General features: G+C 40.3%; 1 protein-coding gene across 3 annotated transcripts in view; it reads left to right on the top strand.

Annotated features, from left to right (window-relative positions):
* PTPRQ (protein tyrosine phosphatase receptor type Q) overlaps window positions 1-16,774 on the top strand; it is a 530,509-nt gene that overhangs the window by 46,253 nt on the left and 467,482 nt on the right. For all 3 annotated transcript variants that reach the window (XM_044280555.1, XM_044280554.1, XM_044280553.1), the window contains exons 6-9: window positions 9,591-9,808; window positions 13,986-14,175; window positions 14,697-14,981; window positions 16,192-16,476. In XM_044280555.1, the coding sequence (XP_044136490.1) occupies window positions 9,591-9,808; window positions 13,986-14,175; window positions 14,697-14,981; window positions 16,192-16,476 (978 nt within the window). The remainder of the gene's footprint in view (window positions 1-9,590; window positions 9,809-13,985; window positions 14,176-14,696; window positions 14,982-16,191; window positions 16,477-16,774) is intronic.

The raw sequence follows: 16,774 nt of genomic DNA, 5'->3' as shown, positions 1-16,774 counted from the left end.
ACCGCTAACCCGGGAAGCTTTTATGCCCAGCCTTTCCGGTGGAAACCAGTCCAAGTTTCCGAACTTAAAACTTTTCTGGGCCTCCTCCTCAACATGGGCCTGACAAAAAAGCATGAATTGCGGTCATATTGGTCCACGAACCCGATTCATCACATGCCCATGTTCTCTGCTGCCATGTCCAGGGCACGTTTTGAGGCCATCCTGCGGTTCCTGCACTTTAGTGACAACACCGCCTCCCGTCCCAGGGGCCACCCTGCTTTTGACCGGCTCCACAAAATTCGGCCCCTCATAGACCATTTCAACCAGAAATTTGCAGATATTTATACCCCAGAGCAAAACATCTGCATAGACGAGTCCCTGATACATTTTACCGGGCGCCTTGGCTTCAAACAATACATCCCAAGCAAGCGCGCCCGGTATGGGGTCAAATTGTATAAGCTCTGTAAAAGGGCCACAGGCTATACCCACAAATTTCGGGTCTATGAGGGAAAAGATCAGACCCTGGAGCCGGTCGGTTGCCCTGACTACCTGGGGAGCAGTGGGAAGACAGTTTGGGACTTGGTGTCACCCTTATTCGGCAAGGGGTACCATCTTTATGTGGACAATTTTTACACAAGTGTGGCCCTCTTTAGGCATTTGTTTCTAGAACGGATTGGCGCCTGTGGTACCGCGCGAACTAGTCGCGCGGGCTTCCCCCAACGGCTCGTTACCACCCGTCTTGCAAGGGGGCAGAGGGCCGCACTGTGTAACGAAGAACTGCTCGCGGTGAAATGGAGAGACAAGCGTGACGTTTACATGCTCTCCTCCATTCACGCAGACACGACAATACAAATTGAGCGAGCAACCCGTGTCATTGAAAAGCCCCTCTCAGTCCACGACTATAACCTCTACATGGGAGGGGTCGACTTCAATGACCAGATGTTGTCTCCGTATTTAGTTTCCCGACGCACCAGACGCTGGTATAAGAAGGTGTCTGTATATTTAATTCAATTGGCTCTGTACAATAGTTTTGTTCTCTACAGTAAGGCTGGGAGAACTGGATCCTTCCTCAAATTTCAGGAAGAGATCATCGAGAACCTCCTGTATCCAGGAGGTTCCGTGGCCCCAACCACCAGTGTAGTTAGCCGTCTACACGAGCGACATTTCCCCAATGTCGTTCCTGGTACCTCAACCCAACAGTCACCCCGAAAAAGATGTCGTGTCTGTAGCAGGAGTGGAATAAGGCGTGACACCCGCTATTTCTGTCCTGACTGTCCGGACCACCCTGCCCTATGCTTTGGAGAGTGTTTCCGGAAGTACCACTCACAGGTACACTATTAGCATAGGGATCATCTCACCAGGACAGGCACACAGGGCTATTAGGGCCCATTCACTCACTGCTGCTGCAAACGTCTCCTTTCACTTGGGACAAAGTGCATAACGCACTTCGCCACATCTTTGGGCGATTTGCGCTTTGCACATTGACCCATGGGGAAGGAGAGGTTTGTCCTATAAAGGTAAAAAAACAAAAAAAACAAAAAAAAAACACACCAGTAAGCAAACACGTTAATGTTCAGTTAAAAAAGTTAAAGTTTATATGTTCTGTTGCAAAGTTAATAAAATTATTGCGTTGCGGCCTGGTTTTTTCTTTTTTTTTTTTTTTTCTTTTTTTACCTTCCAGGTGGACCAACCGATCTACTAGCTGCAGCACCGATGTGCATTCTGACAGAAGCATTGCGCTGCTGTCAGATTACACGCAAGTCGGTGTATGCGGCGCTGCAAGACGGGATTTTCTCCTCTGCAGTGACAGATACGTTTGCCGAGGCATACGAGCTGAGGAGGAGGCGGCGTTCCTATGCTTTGGCAAGCACTTTGTATATATATATATAAAAAAAATAAAAAAAAATCCCGGCAATGATTTATTCATCCACATCGATTGATGTGAATGGAGAAATCTGGTTTGCCAGGGCATACGAGCTAAGTGGGTATGGATGTAGGGCGGAGCTCCTATGTCCTGGCAGACGCCTTTCCCCTCCATTTTTTTTTTTTGGCAGAGATTTTTTCATCCACATTGATCGATGCGAATGAAGAAATCTGTGCCGTTCATTTTTTTCTTTCAGCCCAGAGGCTGAACGGAAAAAAAAATCTCATTACCTGTATGCTCAATATAAGGAGAATAGCAGAAACTCCTAATGCTGGCCATACATGTAATGATTGCGGAGACCCTCAAATGCCAGGGCAGTACAAACACCCCTCATCTGACCCCATTTTGGAAAGAAGACACCCCAAGGTATTTGCTGAGGGGCATATTGAGTCCATGAAAGATTTAAATTTTTGTCCTAAGTTAGCGGAAAGTGAGACTTTGTGAGAAAAAAAAAAAATAATCAATTTCCGCTAACTTATGCAAAAAAAAAAAAATTCTATGAACTTGCCAGGCCCCTCATTGGATACCTTGGGGTGTCTTATTTCCAAAGTGGGGTCACATGTGGGGTTTTTATACTGCCCTGGCTTTTTAGGGGCCCTAAAGCGTGAGAAGAAGTCTGGGATCCAAATGTCTAAAAATGCCCTCCTAAAAGGAATTTGGGCCCCTTTGCGCATCTAGGCTGCAAAAAAGTGTCACACATCTGGTATCGCCGTACTCAGGAGAAGTTGGGGAATGTGTTTCGGGGTGTCATTTTACATATACCCATGCTGGGTGAGAAAAATATCTTGGTCAAATGCCAACTTTGTATAAAAAAATGGGAAAAGTTGTCTTTTGCCAAGATATTTCTCTCACCCAGCATGGGTATATGTAAAATGACACCCCAAAACACATTCCCCAACTTCTCCTGAGTACGGCGATACCAGATGTGTGACACTTTTTTGATGCCAAGGTGGGCAAAGGGGCACATATTCCAAAGTGCACCTTTCGGATTTCACCGGTCATTTTTTACAGATTTTGATTGCAAAGTACTTCTCACACATATGGGCCCCTAAATTGCCAGGGCAGTATAACTACGCCACAAGTGACCCCATTTTGGAAAGAAGACACCCCAAGGTATTCCGTGAGGGGCATGGCGAGTTCCTTGAATTTTTTATTTTTTGTCGCAAGTTAGTGGAATATGAGACTTTGTAAGGAAAAAAGAGAAAAAAAAAAATCATCATTTTCCGCTAACTTGTGACAAAAAATAAAAAATTCTAGGAACTCGCAGTGCCCCTCAAGGAATACCTTGGGGTGTCTTCTTTCCAAAATGGGGTCACTTGTGGCGTAGTTATACTGCCCTGGCAATTTAGGGGCCCAAATGTGTGAGAAGTACCTTGCAATCAAAATGTGTAAAAAATGGCCTGCAAAATCTGAAAGGTGCACTTTGGAATATGTGCCCCTTTGCCCACCTTGGCAGCAAAAAAGTGTGACACATCTGGTATCGCCGTACTCAGGAGAAGTTGGGGAATGTGTTTTGGGGTGTCATTTTACATATACCCATGCTGGATGAGAGAAATATCTTGGCAAAAGACAACTTTTCCCATTTTTTTTATACAAAGTTGGCATTTGACCAAGATATTTTTCTCACCCAGCATGGGTATATGTAAAATGACACCCCAAAACACATTCCCCAACTTCTCCTGAGTACGGCGATACCAGATGTGTCACACTTTTTTGCTGCCAAGGTGGGCAAAGGGGCACATATTCCAAAGTGCACCTTTTGGATTTCACCGGTCATTTTTTACACATTTTGATTGCAAAGTTCTACTCACACATTTTGGCCCCTAAATTGCCAGGGCAGTATAACTACCCCACAAGTGACCCCATTTTGGAAAGAAGACACCCCAAGGTATTCCGTGAGGGGCATGGCGAGTTCCTAGAATTTTTTATTTTTTGTCGCAAGTTAGTGGAATATGAGACTTTGTAAGAAAAAATAAAAAAAATAAAATCATCATCATTTTCCGCTAACTTGTGACAAAAAATAAAAAGTTCTATGAACTCACTATGCCCATCAGCGAATACCTTAGGGTGTCTACTTTCCGAAATGGGGTCATTTGTGGGGGTTTTCTACTGTTTGGGCATTGTAGAACCTCAGGAATCATGACAGGTGCTCAGAAAGTCAGAGCTGTTTCAAAAAGCGGAAATTCACATTTTTGTACCATAGTTTGTAAATGCTATAACTTTTACCCAAACCATTTTTTTTTTTTGCCCAAACATTTTTTTTTTATCAAAGACATATAGAACAATAAATTTGGCGAAAAATTTATATATGGATGTCGTTTTTTTGCAAAATTTTACAGCTGAAAGTGAAAAATGTCATTTTTTTGCAAAAAAATCGTTACATTTTGATTAATAACAAAAAAAGTAAAAATGCCAGCAGCAATGAAATACCACCAAATGAAAGCTCTATTAGTGAGAAGAAAAGGAGGTAAAATTCATTTGTATGGTAAGTTGCATGACCGAGCGATAAACGGTGAAAGTAGTGTAGTCCCGAAGTGTAAAAAGTGCTCTGGTCATGAAGGGGGTTTCACCTAGCGGGGCTGAAGTGGTTAATTCTACGTGGCATTGATTCAACAAGGTGCTGATAGCATTCTTTAGAAATGTTGGCCCATATTGATAGGATAGCATCTTGCAGTTGATGGAGATTTGAGGGATGCACATCAAGGGCATGAAGCTCCTGTTCCACCACATCCCAAAGACGCTCTATTGGGTTGAGATCTGGTGAATGTGGGGGCCATTTTAGTACAGTGAACTCATTGTCATGTTCAAGAAACCAATTTGAAATGATTTGAGCTTTGTGACATGGTGCATTATCCTGCTGGAAGTAGCCATCAGAGGATGGGTACATGATGGTCATGAAGGGATGGACATGGTCAGAAACAATGCTCAGGTAGCCCGTGGCATTTAAACGATGGCCAATTGGCACTAAGGGGCCTAAAGTGTGCCCAGAAAGCATCCCCCACACCATTACACCACCACCACCAGCCTGCACAGTGGTAACAAGGCATGATGGATACATCTTCTCATTCTGTTTACGCCAAATTCGGACTCTACAATTTGAATGTCTCAACAGAAATCGAGACTCATCAGACCAGGCAACATTTTTCCAGTCTTCAACAGTCCAATTTTGGTGAGCTTGTGCAAATTGTAGCCTCTTTTTCCTATTTGTAGTGGAGATGAGTGGTACCTGGTGGGGTCTTCAGCTGTTGTAGCCCATCCGCCTCAAGGTTGTGCGTGTTGTGGCTTCACAAATGCTTTGCTGCATACCTCGGTTGTAACGAGTGGTTATTTCAGTCAACGTTGCTCTTCTATCAGCTTGAACCAGTCGGCCCATTCTCTTTTAACCGCTAGCATCAACAAGGCATTTTCGCCCACAGGACTGCCGCATACTGGATGTTTTTCCCTTTTCACACCATTCTTTGTAAACCCTAGAAATGGTTGTGCGTGAAAATCCCAGTAACTGAGCAGATTGTGAAATACTCAGACCGGCCCGTCTGGCACCAACAACCATGCCACACTCAAAATTGCTTAAATCACCTTTTTTTTCCCATTCTGACATTCAGTTTGGAGTTCAGGAGATTGTCTTGACCAGGACCACAACCCTACATGCATTGAAGCAACTGCCATGTGATTGGTTGACTAAATAATCGCATTAATGAGAAATAGAACAGGTGTTCCTAATAATTCTTTAGGTGAGTGTATATATATATATATATATATATATATATAGCCTTGAAAAAATGAGGATGCAGCACACTATATAAACAAAGGGTGCACGTCCGGCCAGTGTGGACCAGCACCTAGGTCCAATGAACTAGAAGTAGAAAACGGCCAGCAGCACTCCAAAATAGCAAAGAAAACGTGTGGTTTATTAACCCAAAGCTTGACTAGCTTGACTTTGGGTTAATAAACCACACATTTTCTTTGCTATTTTGGAGTGCTGCTGGCCGTTTTTCTACATATATATATATATATATATATATATATATACACACAGATATAAGGAATCATTACGTCCGTAACTACAAGCTGTATAAAAATATAACATAACCAACCGTCTCAGGTAAACGGCAAGAAAAAAAAAGGATATATATATATATATATATATATAACTGATAAAAAATTTTAACATTTTTGTCACCTAACATAACGAAAAGTGTAATGCCAAGAGATCAAAAAGTAATATGTACTCCAAAATAGTACCAATAAAACCACTCTCATCCTGCAAAAAATGGGCCCCTACATAAGACAATCGCCCAAAAAATAAAAAGTCTTTCAGAAAAAGGATGCACTAAAATAAGATTTTTTTTTAAAATGCTTTCATTGTGTAAAACAGATTTTTTTAAAGGGATAATGTGACCTGGATTTTTACTATAGAGCTGCGAACATGTGCTGCTAGATAGCCGCTATAGTGCTTATATTTAGGTAAAAAATATGTAAATGAGGCAAGTAAGGAGCCCAAAGGCTGTTACTAATGTTTCAGGAACCCAGCCAAACCCTCCGAATCTCCGCCTTGCTCCCGGAGGTCACCAAGTTAGAACACCGTAATCTTGCGCATGCACGAGTACGCCGCATGTCAGTGCCGGCATAGTGTTCCTTCCCTGTGCTGGCATCAGCCTCAGGGAATGAACTGCGCATGCGCTAGCTACAAGATTACAGCGTTCTAACTTAGTGACGTCCGGGAGCAAGGAGGAGATTGGAGGGATGCAGGTGGTGCTGTAATCTCGCAGCTAGCGCATGTGCAGTTAGTTCCCTGAGGCTGATGTCCACAGCTGTATAGGCAAAATCCAGGTGACAGAATCCCTTTTAAAATAACTATACATATTAGGTATCGATGCATTTGTAACTACCTGCTCTACAAAAATATCACATGGTCTAACCCCTCAGGTGAATGCAGTAAAACAATAAAATAAAAACTGTGTCAAAACAACCATGAAATAGATGTTTTTTTATGAGATTGGTCAAAAAAAATTATGATCGAATAAAACTTTAAAAAAAGTAATAATAATGGGACTCAACTGTGTATAATATTTATATATTCTAGACATCCCAAAGGCTATTTTCACACTTGCGGCATAGGATTCCGACAAGCAGTTCCGGCGACGGAACTGCCTGCCGGATCTGTCAAAACGCATGCAGACTGTTGGCATTTGTCAGATGGATCAGGATACTAATCCGTATGACAAATGCATTGAAATGCCTGATCCGTTACTCAGGTGTCATCTGCAAAAAAGGATCCGGTGTTTTTTGCGGTCAGAGCATGCGCAGACCCAAATGCCGGATCCGTCATTGCAGTAATTTTAATGCCGGATCCGGCACTAATGCAAGTCGGATCCTGCATTCCTGCATGTCTTCCAGAATTTAGGACAGAGATAATACCGCAGCATGCTGCGGTATTCTCTCCATCCTGATTAGTCAAAAAGACTGAACTGAAGACATCCTGATGCATCCTGTACGGATTGCTCTCCATTCAGAATGCATGGGGATGTGACTGATCTGTTTTTTTTCCAGCATAGAGCCCTGACGACGGAACTCAATGCCGGAAAAGTATAACGCTAGTGTATATAACTTTTTGTATATATATTTAGTTTATATTTCCTTCTTTGACAGGATTCAGTGCTGCTGGAGGGGAAGTAGGAGCACTTCTGTTTGTATTTAGCGAAGCCTGTCACAGTTGACCCTACATAGGTGATAATTTAGTAATATGGAACTGCCAATACGGTATTCATCTAGAAAATTTGTATGATTCTCATCATTATGCTGACTTGTCTGTGATGAAATGACACCTGAGGTGCTGTTGTTACTATGGTATCATAGTTGGCCAGGGATGTCATGTGACCACTCCTCTGAAGATGCTTGCTGTGATGCATGCTGGGATTTTTACTTTCACTTTGCTGCTGCTCCACCCACACAGACTGTCATCTATGGGAGCATACTATGCTGAACACATTAGAAAAATTATACATACATAGTATATCTCTCATACTAATACCTCTTGGCTTTAGAAATTATCTGGGGCCATTTTTTTTTTTTATGCATAAGGTGGCCAACCCCTTTAACATACTGCTCATTCTAGGTTCAGTAGTCAGGTCTTGTCAGTGACAGTCTTCACTTTCATATATTCGCATACAGAGATAACTATCACTAGGCTATTAGAATCGCCCACTGGACTCCCAAGCCTAGAATGATCAGGAATTAAATTGTGCAATTTACAAGTTATAATGAGTCTTCTCCAAGCAAAGCTATATATCAATCTGCTCAGCAAGTCCTCATTGATAGCCAGTTGCCTTACAGAGCAGTTTGCATGTTCAATATGACATGATCATGTAATGTCAAATGTTCTTACATGAACTTTGCAATGATGTGTCCATGGTGCCATATGGACCATGTACAGATCCCTAGTATGGACCTAAATCACTGCATGGCATCTCCATGAGGCACCATCTAGTTCTCTGTAAGAAACTACATCTAAAATAAAGCATGTAATGGAGCATGCTCCAATTTTTCTCAGAGATTCTTATGAAATCTGAGGAAAGAAGCAGAGGCACACAATAGCTGCAGTATAGGCCCACCGATTTCTATGGTGCCTTATCATGGATTCAGGCCATATGGGTTCTTAGTATGTCATAATTAATATTTGAGCGCGAATATTCGTATTATGAATTTTTATCGCTAATATCGGCACCTCCAGAATTCGCGAATATTTAGAATATAGTGCTATATATTCATAATGACAAATATTTTTTTTTTTTTAAGACAGTAGACATCAGGTGATCATCCCTCCCTTCTTCTTCTTCTAGCTTGTGGGCCAATGAGAAGGCTTTGTCACAGCTTAGCAACATCCCTAGCAACCAATAGAAAAGTTGCCTACCCCTTACTATATGAGAACCTCCCCAGCAGCTATTTTCTAAAGTTTATTGCAGTTATGAAAGAGACAGCAGTGTCATTGCTGTGCTCTGTGCTTTGTGTTATTACATTAGACAGTTAACTTATATATATAATTCAGATAGCTTGGGGGAGATAGTCATTGTAGGTTAGATTGATCTATAGTGTAGCTGATAGGTTCCAGTGCAGGGTGTTAGGCAGTGTGATAGGTTCTGCTGTCCATACATACATGCTACAGACATAGTGCTGTGATGTCACAAGTTGCACGTATTGCGAAAAAATATGCGCATCATTAATTGCCGAAAATTCGCAAGCTCAAATATATTGAAGCACTCTATCTGCATATAAAGTTATTCTAATGTTCAGCCGTGCCAACCATTTTCTCCAGTCTCAGGAAACTTATACCAGCTTGAAAAATGTAGCATAAGTGACCCACGCCGGTATTTTGCGAATATTACATTGACGATTTTCGCAATCAAGAATATAATCTCGAATTCTCGAATTAGCAAATATATGACGAATATTCTACTGAATATTTGCGAAATATTGCAAATTCGAGTATTGTCCCTGCTGCTCATTACTAGTCATAATATGCATATTAGCTATTGTTTTTGACTATAGCTTTATGTATTGATGGAATTTATATCTCTCGTAACCGTTTTGATCGTTAATCTTTGAAAAACTTTTTAACGTAATGTATCAATTAAATTTAGAAGGTTTCAATAATGTCATAATATTTAAGTTTTCTATGTGTATTTTACAGGGCTCTGTTCTGAGGGCTGGGTTGCATTGAAACACAGCTGCTATAAGTTGATTTTGAATAACAAACCTTGGGCAAGTGCTGAACAGAGCTGTGAAACGCTTCACGCAGGAGCACATCTTGTAAATGTTCAAACAACGGATGAACATGCATTTTTATCTTCTTTCTTGTATATGAAGAATGAATTAATCTTACTCTGGAGTGGTCTCTCTGATCTTAAGGTATGTGTAAATATTTTTACAGTTGCAGTTGTACAGGCATTACAACTGCATATTAGCTATACAAATTACAAAAGGCTGAAGAAGAAAACAATGCGAGAATGCAATGTATAATGTATATAAATGTATAACTAGAGAGATGGGTAAAAAATTAAAATAGCAATAAATAATAATGAATAATGTAATAAGTAAAGATTAAAAAAAATAACATCTAATCAAAGGGCCCCTCAAAAGATTAGAATAATTCGAACATGTGACGGCCGCAAGCTGGACAAAGCAGCGGAAATTGAGGGGGAATTTGTACAATACTTTAATAACTTATATCGATCTGAGTCAGATGATAAAGATGCACTCATAGCAGACTTCTTGCGACAAACCAGCATCCCAGCACTTGCGGAGCCGGACTCGGCACTCCTGAATTCCCCAATATCCTTGGGGGAGTTGCGGGAGGTCGTAGCTGGTATTCAGGGGTCCCCAGTCCCCGGGTCGGATGGTCTCCCGTTTGGCATATACAAGTGCCACGCGGTGGTCCTCCTGCCTGGGCTACTGCAGGTATTAAATGAATCCTGTATTATAGGGAAACTGCCCCCATTATTAATGGAGGCAATTATTACACTGATTTTGAAGAAAGGAAAGGACAGAAATAAAGTAGAGGCCTATCGACCTATATCGTTACTCAACTCAGACTACGTGCGACAGATCCAGACGAATATATGTAGGACCTTTTTGAATATTCAGATGGGTGGAGGGGAGGACCGCTCCATCCTGTCCCTGGATGCCGCTAAGGCCTTTGACAGGGTGGAGTGGTCCTTCCTCTGGCAGACTATGTACAAGATGAACTTGGGGAAAAGCTTTATTGAATGGGTCAATATGTTATATAACGGTCCAGTGGCTAGAGTTAATATCAATGGGGTGATCTCCCCTGCTATCTGCTTGCAGCGTGGCACTCGGCAGGGTTGCCCACTCTCTCCATTACTTTTCGCAATTTTCATGGAACCCCTTGCCTGTAGGATTAGAGTGGATGAGGGAATTGTGGGATTCGGAGGAAGGGGGGTGGGGGACAAGATCAGTTTGTATGCGGACGATGTACTGCTCTACTTAAATGACGGGTGGAGAAACGTTCCACGTGTAATGCATATAATAGATGAGTTCGGCCGGGTGGCCGGGTACGAGATAAACTGGTCCAAATCTGTCCTCTTCCCTCTGAATCGCGCACCCCCACAAAATGAGTTAAAGGTAAAAGTAATATCTCCACTGGATCATTTGGAATACTTAGGGATAAAGATAGGTAGCCTAGTATCCCCTTGGTAAATAAAGTAAAAGAGAAGGTTAGGGTATGGCAGAAACTCCCCCTGTCGCAGATCAATAGAATCGCTCTGATCAAAATGATTTTATTGCCCTGGATACTATATGTGATCGGCCCTTGCCCCATTTGGATCTAGGATAGTTTTTTTAATTGGATTGATGGATTGATCAAAGATCTGATATGGGGCAGAAAAAGGGTCCGTATCAAGTTACGATATCTCTGGTTAGCAGAAAATGATGGTAGCCTTGCCCTTCCATATTTTCAGGGATACTATCTGTGCTCCCAACTGCAGTGGTGCATTAATATTGGGGATGGCTTATTGCTATCTTATCTTACTAAACAACAGATGTGTCCCATACAGAACATATTTATCATATTGGAGGCCGGATCGTAGTGAATATACCTGCCCTATAAGCTCAATGTTGCAGAAAGTATGGAACAAGTTAAAATCTATTTTGAAGGTCGTTTACGCCCTGGACTTTACCCCGTTATGGGATAACCCTTTTCTAGAAGAACTTTTAGCTTTAAATGATAACTATTGGACCCGGAGAGGGATTACGATGTTGTCACATGTTTGCACTGCTGGTAAATTAAAACCTATAGGGGAAATATTTCACGAGACACCAATTACGGTGTTGAATCACTATAGATATGTTCAACTTCAGTATGCATTTGCACATATGCAAAATAAATTTCTCAGTCACTAGGTATGCAGTCACTGTTAGGTTTTTGCTACACTTCCTATGGGAAAAAAGTTAGTGTTTCACAAATTAACACTAGATTACAAAAGGACCTAAGCACGGTGATCAAATTTAAAAGTGTCGGTAAATGGGAAAGGGACTTAGGGGAAGGTAATCCACTCCAGTGGCGGGAGGTATATCAAAATATAAAGAAGGCCTCTTTTTCGCGCCAGCATCGGTTGATACAATTTAAAATTGTACACCGCTTATATCTTACTAAAATCTATAGGGAGAAAAAAAAAGAATTCCCCTGTCTGAAATGCCTATGCCCTGAAGCCGGATACGTCCATATGTTATGGAGTTGCCCGGCTATTAAGAATTTCTGGGAAAGTGTATTTCAGGGTATGGGATCAAGATCTGAGAATAGCCCCCTCCCAACTATTGAACTAGCTATACTCGGAATAGTCTCCCCGGAGTGTAGATATAAACTATCAAAAACTGAACAGATTTTTTGGTTGAAGGGGCTTTTATTAGCCAAGGTGATAATTCTTAGGAATTGGGTGATGGACAGGGCCCCCACCATATTACAGTGGGAAAGATTAATGTATAGAGTAAAGGAATTTGAGTATATCAAATGTAAGGGGAGAAACATCGGACTTAATGGGCGGACACTTGGCATGAGTGGAACTGACAACTGTAACTGATAAGGGATGTCTGGCTGAAATTATTCTCGTACATACGGTGATTATGGTATGAATAACAAGAAATAACTTGGAGTGATGGTGGGAGTCGCCCACCGCCCCTGCGCCAACCGTGGCCTGGCTTGGGGTGTGTGGGGGGAGGGATGATCTCTTATGAAAGGAGGGAGATCAGTATGCATGCTAGAGCCTCTTTTTCTTCTTTTATAAGTTTATTGGCCTATCTGGCCGAGGTGACATTTTTAAGAGTCCTAGCATTATGTACCTAATTGTAAATATATAAACTGAGATGTAATGTATATGCAATATGTTCCCTTTTATATATTTGTATACTGTCTTCCCTCTGAGAAAATTAATAAAGAAATGTATAATTATAAAAAAAATAAAAAATAAAAATAACAACTTTTGAACCAAATGCAATATTCAGATGTTTTCTAGGCTAGTCAGGTCATATACAGAGCAGGAGCATTTTATGTGTTGTCTACTGTCTAGTGAAAATGTTTAAATCACATATTTTTGGTCACAGATATACATATTGTCCCTCCCCATATCAAATGGTACTTTGTGATTTTTGCTTTGTGATGCTGGTTTGAGCATACTATTCAGCCTCCGATGCACATAAGAGAAGTCTCTGAGTGTGAGTGTGAGTGGTAAACTCTTGTACAAGCAATCATAGATTGTGAACTTGCTATAATCATTCCCCTAGTGACACCAGTGGCATGTAGAATTACAGTGAGGGAGATGCAATAGATATGCCTTTAGGTCATTTATTGTATGTACCTTGAGAAATGATGATAGAGGTCAAAGGAAAATCCTTTCTCCAGCTCTGTAAAGCATGTCTGACAAACTGGAAAAAAAACCTGCAGGATATCAGCTCAAAGAGGAGGAAGAGATATAAGATATATGGCACATGAATTACAACATAGATAACTTATAAAACAAATATAACAATGACCACTAGATGACAGAAAAGTACTCTGTGTTTAACAAACATAAAATAATACAATTATGATGGGTTTTAAATTTAAATTGGAAAAACCCTCCCAAAAAGTCACTTTTTTTTTTACTGTAGATTTTGTCATAGATGTCTGCACAAAATCTTGTTGGCATTTTTAACCCCTAATTAATTTTAGCCTTAAAGACCAATAATATTTTCCTTTGTGTTCCAGCGGTCATAACTTTATAATTTTTTCTTCTAAGTTATTTTTTTATTTTGAGGGATTAGTTGTAGGTTTTTATGATCCACTTCTGATTCTTCTGATTTTGATTTCCAAAACTGCATCTATGAGTGGCTGTACCTAAAGGCTCCTAATGTGCCTACACCACAGTTGTCAAATTCCATATGAAGTTTCACAGTATTATTAGAAAATGTATTTTTAGGACCTGTCAATAGACCATAGACCATATTAAAAGACTACCTTGCAGAACTTGATTAAACTAGCTTTTGCAGTGTTTGTGTGTTTTCTTATTTAAGACATATAATATACTTTTTATAGGTTGAAGAAGAACTGTTGTGGACCGATGGATCTGCTTACACTTTAGATACATATGAAGTGACACTGCTGTCATACTTGCCTAAAAATTATACAGATTGTTATGCCCTACAACAAAATGCAACAGGTCCAAACTATTTTTATACAGCATTCTTTTGTCACATGGCCTTACCTTACCTTTGTGAATATGAATGTAAGTATCCAAGCTTATGTATGATTGTGATAATGAAGAGGTATAATTTGGCTATAGATTAAGTTGGTTTTCTGCTTTTGGGAAGTCCTAACAAAATGCATATATATATATATATAATATATATATATATATATATATATATCCATAGAAAAGGTCAGGCAGCACTCCCTTCACATGCAGCTGTAGCTGTAAGGTGCTCGCAGTGGTCCCTCGATTCAGGACGGAAGACAACAAAGAAAATCCGCAGCACTCCTTGAAGTATAAAAAATGTGTAGTTTATTCACACGTCGAAATTTGACTAGTCAAATTTCGACATGTGTGAATAAACTACACATTTTTTATACTTCAAGGAGTGCTGCGGATTTTCTTTGTTATATATATATATATATGTATATATAACCTTTTCTAAAGACCACTGTTTTGAGAAGGCCGCACTTGATCTAGACTAGGTTCTGCAAAATATGATATATAATATCATAACCATAATACATTATAGTGATTGTTTTCTTCTACTTCTGCAGTCCCAGATGTTTCCGAAAAGCTTACTTATTCTGTGGAAGATATTTCGGAAAGTGAAGTACTGTTCAGATGGAGTCGTTTCACTTTTATATCTGAAAGAGGATTTTACCCTCATTTGAAATATTATTCCAATAGCTCAAATGAGCGTTTTATAAGTGTAAGAGAAAATTCTACTTATGCGTCCATTCAGAATCTCAATCCTGGACTCAGTTACAGTTTTATTTTGTGTATGAAGGATGACAAAGGGTCACAACAAAATTTAAGTCCAATTATTTCAGTACAAACAAGTAAGTTATCAACTATATAATGTGTCTACAGTAAAGTGTGTCTTCAAAAATAAATGTCAGACAGGACCAGATGATAGAAAGTCCAGATAAAATGAAATTTATATGGCAGAGCACCTACCTGATAGTTTACATATCAAAACATTGCAGCAGATTTGCTAACCCTATCTAATTAAACTTAAAGGGGTTGTCTCATCTCCGACATTGCTGGCATATCACTAGGATATCCCATCAATGTCAGTTAGGTGAAGGTCCCACCTCTAGGTCCCACTCATATCTCCAGAATAGGTCCCCCTAATGAAGGAGAGCTCACCATGCAAGCATGGCCACTCTCCATTCACCGCTATTGGATTTCTAAAAATAGCCAAGTGCTGGTTCAGCTATTTTCAGCAGCCCCATAGCGGTGACTGGAGAGGGGGCCATGCATGCATGGTGTGCTCTCCATTCACCACTATGGGACTTCCGCTAATTTTGGAACTCCCATATAAGTGAAAGAAGAGCACTCTGCACATGTGTGGTGTGATATCGCATCATTTATGCTGTCACAAAATCATTGTTTGCTGGCAGCAGATCGTGTTGTGCAAACACACTCTGCTGTCGGCAAACAACGAGCATTAGCAATTGCTCCTCACCATACTGTGGAGGAGATCGCTGCATGTAACTGCAGCGGTCTCCTTCACTGACGAGCAGGCGCTTGCCGAGAAGGAATGCTTCCTTCCTGACAATTGCCTGCAAAATTAGTCCTTTCGATGGGTATAACATTTAACCTGTTAGGACAGTGTAAACTTAAGACAGTGGCTTGTGTTGTACAGTATGACGAATATGGTGCATAACAAGATACTTTTTCTTATAGCACTTATTGATTGACATGTTTTGCGACAAACTTTGGCACACAGTGTTTTGTCTTAAACCATAATTATTCTTGATGTTTTCTTCTTGCTTCATAGATATGCCTAAAACTTCACACATTAGCCAGAAATGCACCAAATTTTAGTGCACATTCTAGGCTCAATCACATTAGAGAATAAATGTGGGTTAATCTGTGTAGAAAATTTAAGTAAATGTGCAACAATTTGCATTTCTCAGTTCTTTAAGCGCAGTTCTTCTAGCATTATATACACATTGTGAGAAAACCTTATTTCAGTCTACATTCATAGTTTAGCATGATTTGTTTGCTCTTGTGTAACAATGTTCATCTTAAATTTGTTACTAGGACCCTTGAATCCAATGAATTTCAAGGTTGGAAAAATATCATCAACTAGTATATCTTTGAAATGGAATCCACCAGTAGGACCATTTGGTGATTTTTTCTGTGGTTACCTAGTGACAGTCTGGGATATAGAAAAAAACTCATTTTTGACCTTCAAGGAACAAAGTAACCAAGATTCAACTACTATACAAAACCTGAAAGCATATCATAAGTACAAGATATTTCTACAAACCATAGCAGAAAGCGGCAAATTGAGTTCATTGGAAAACAGCTTGTTAGTAACAACAGGTAAACAAAATTATATATATATATATATATATATATATATTGGTAGCATTTATCAAGCAAACAAACAAGTCCATGTCAAACATTCTGTCTTTCCTCATGAACCCCTGCAGGTGCTGAAGTTATATAAGGCATATTAGTGTGACTCTTAGGCCTCATTCACACATACGTGGATTTTTTCACGCCGCTGTATGATCTATACGAGTGTATTACTATACAGCGGCACGAAGCGCACGACGTAATAGCAACCAATGATGGCATGCTCTCGTGCACTCAGCAGGACGGGTTTTCACGGACGGTG

The sequence above is a fragment of the Bufo gargarizans genome, chromosome 2, assembly GCF_014858855.1.
Source record: "Bufo gargarizans isolate SCDJY-AF-19 chromosome 2, ASM1485885v1, whole genome shotgun sequence".
Lineage (NCBI taxonomy): Eukaryota > Metazoa > Chordata > Amphibia > Anura > Bufonidae > Bufo > Bufo gargarizans.
Note: the sequence above shows the minus strand (reverse complement) of the source record. Positions and strands in the feature narration are given on the sequence as shown.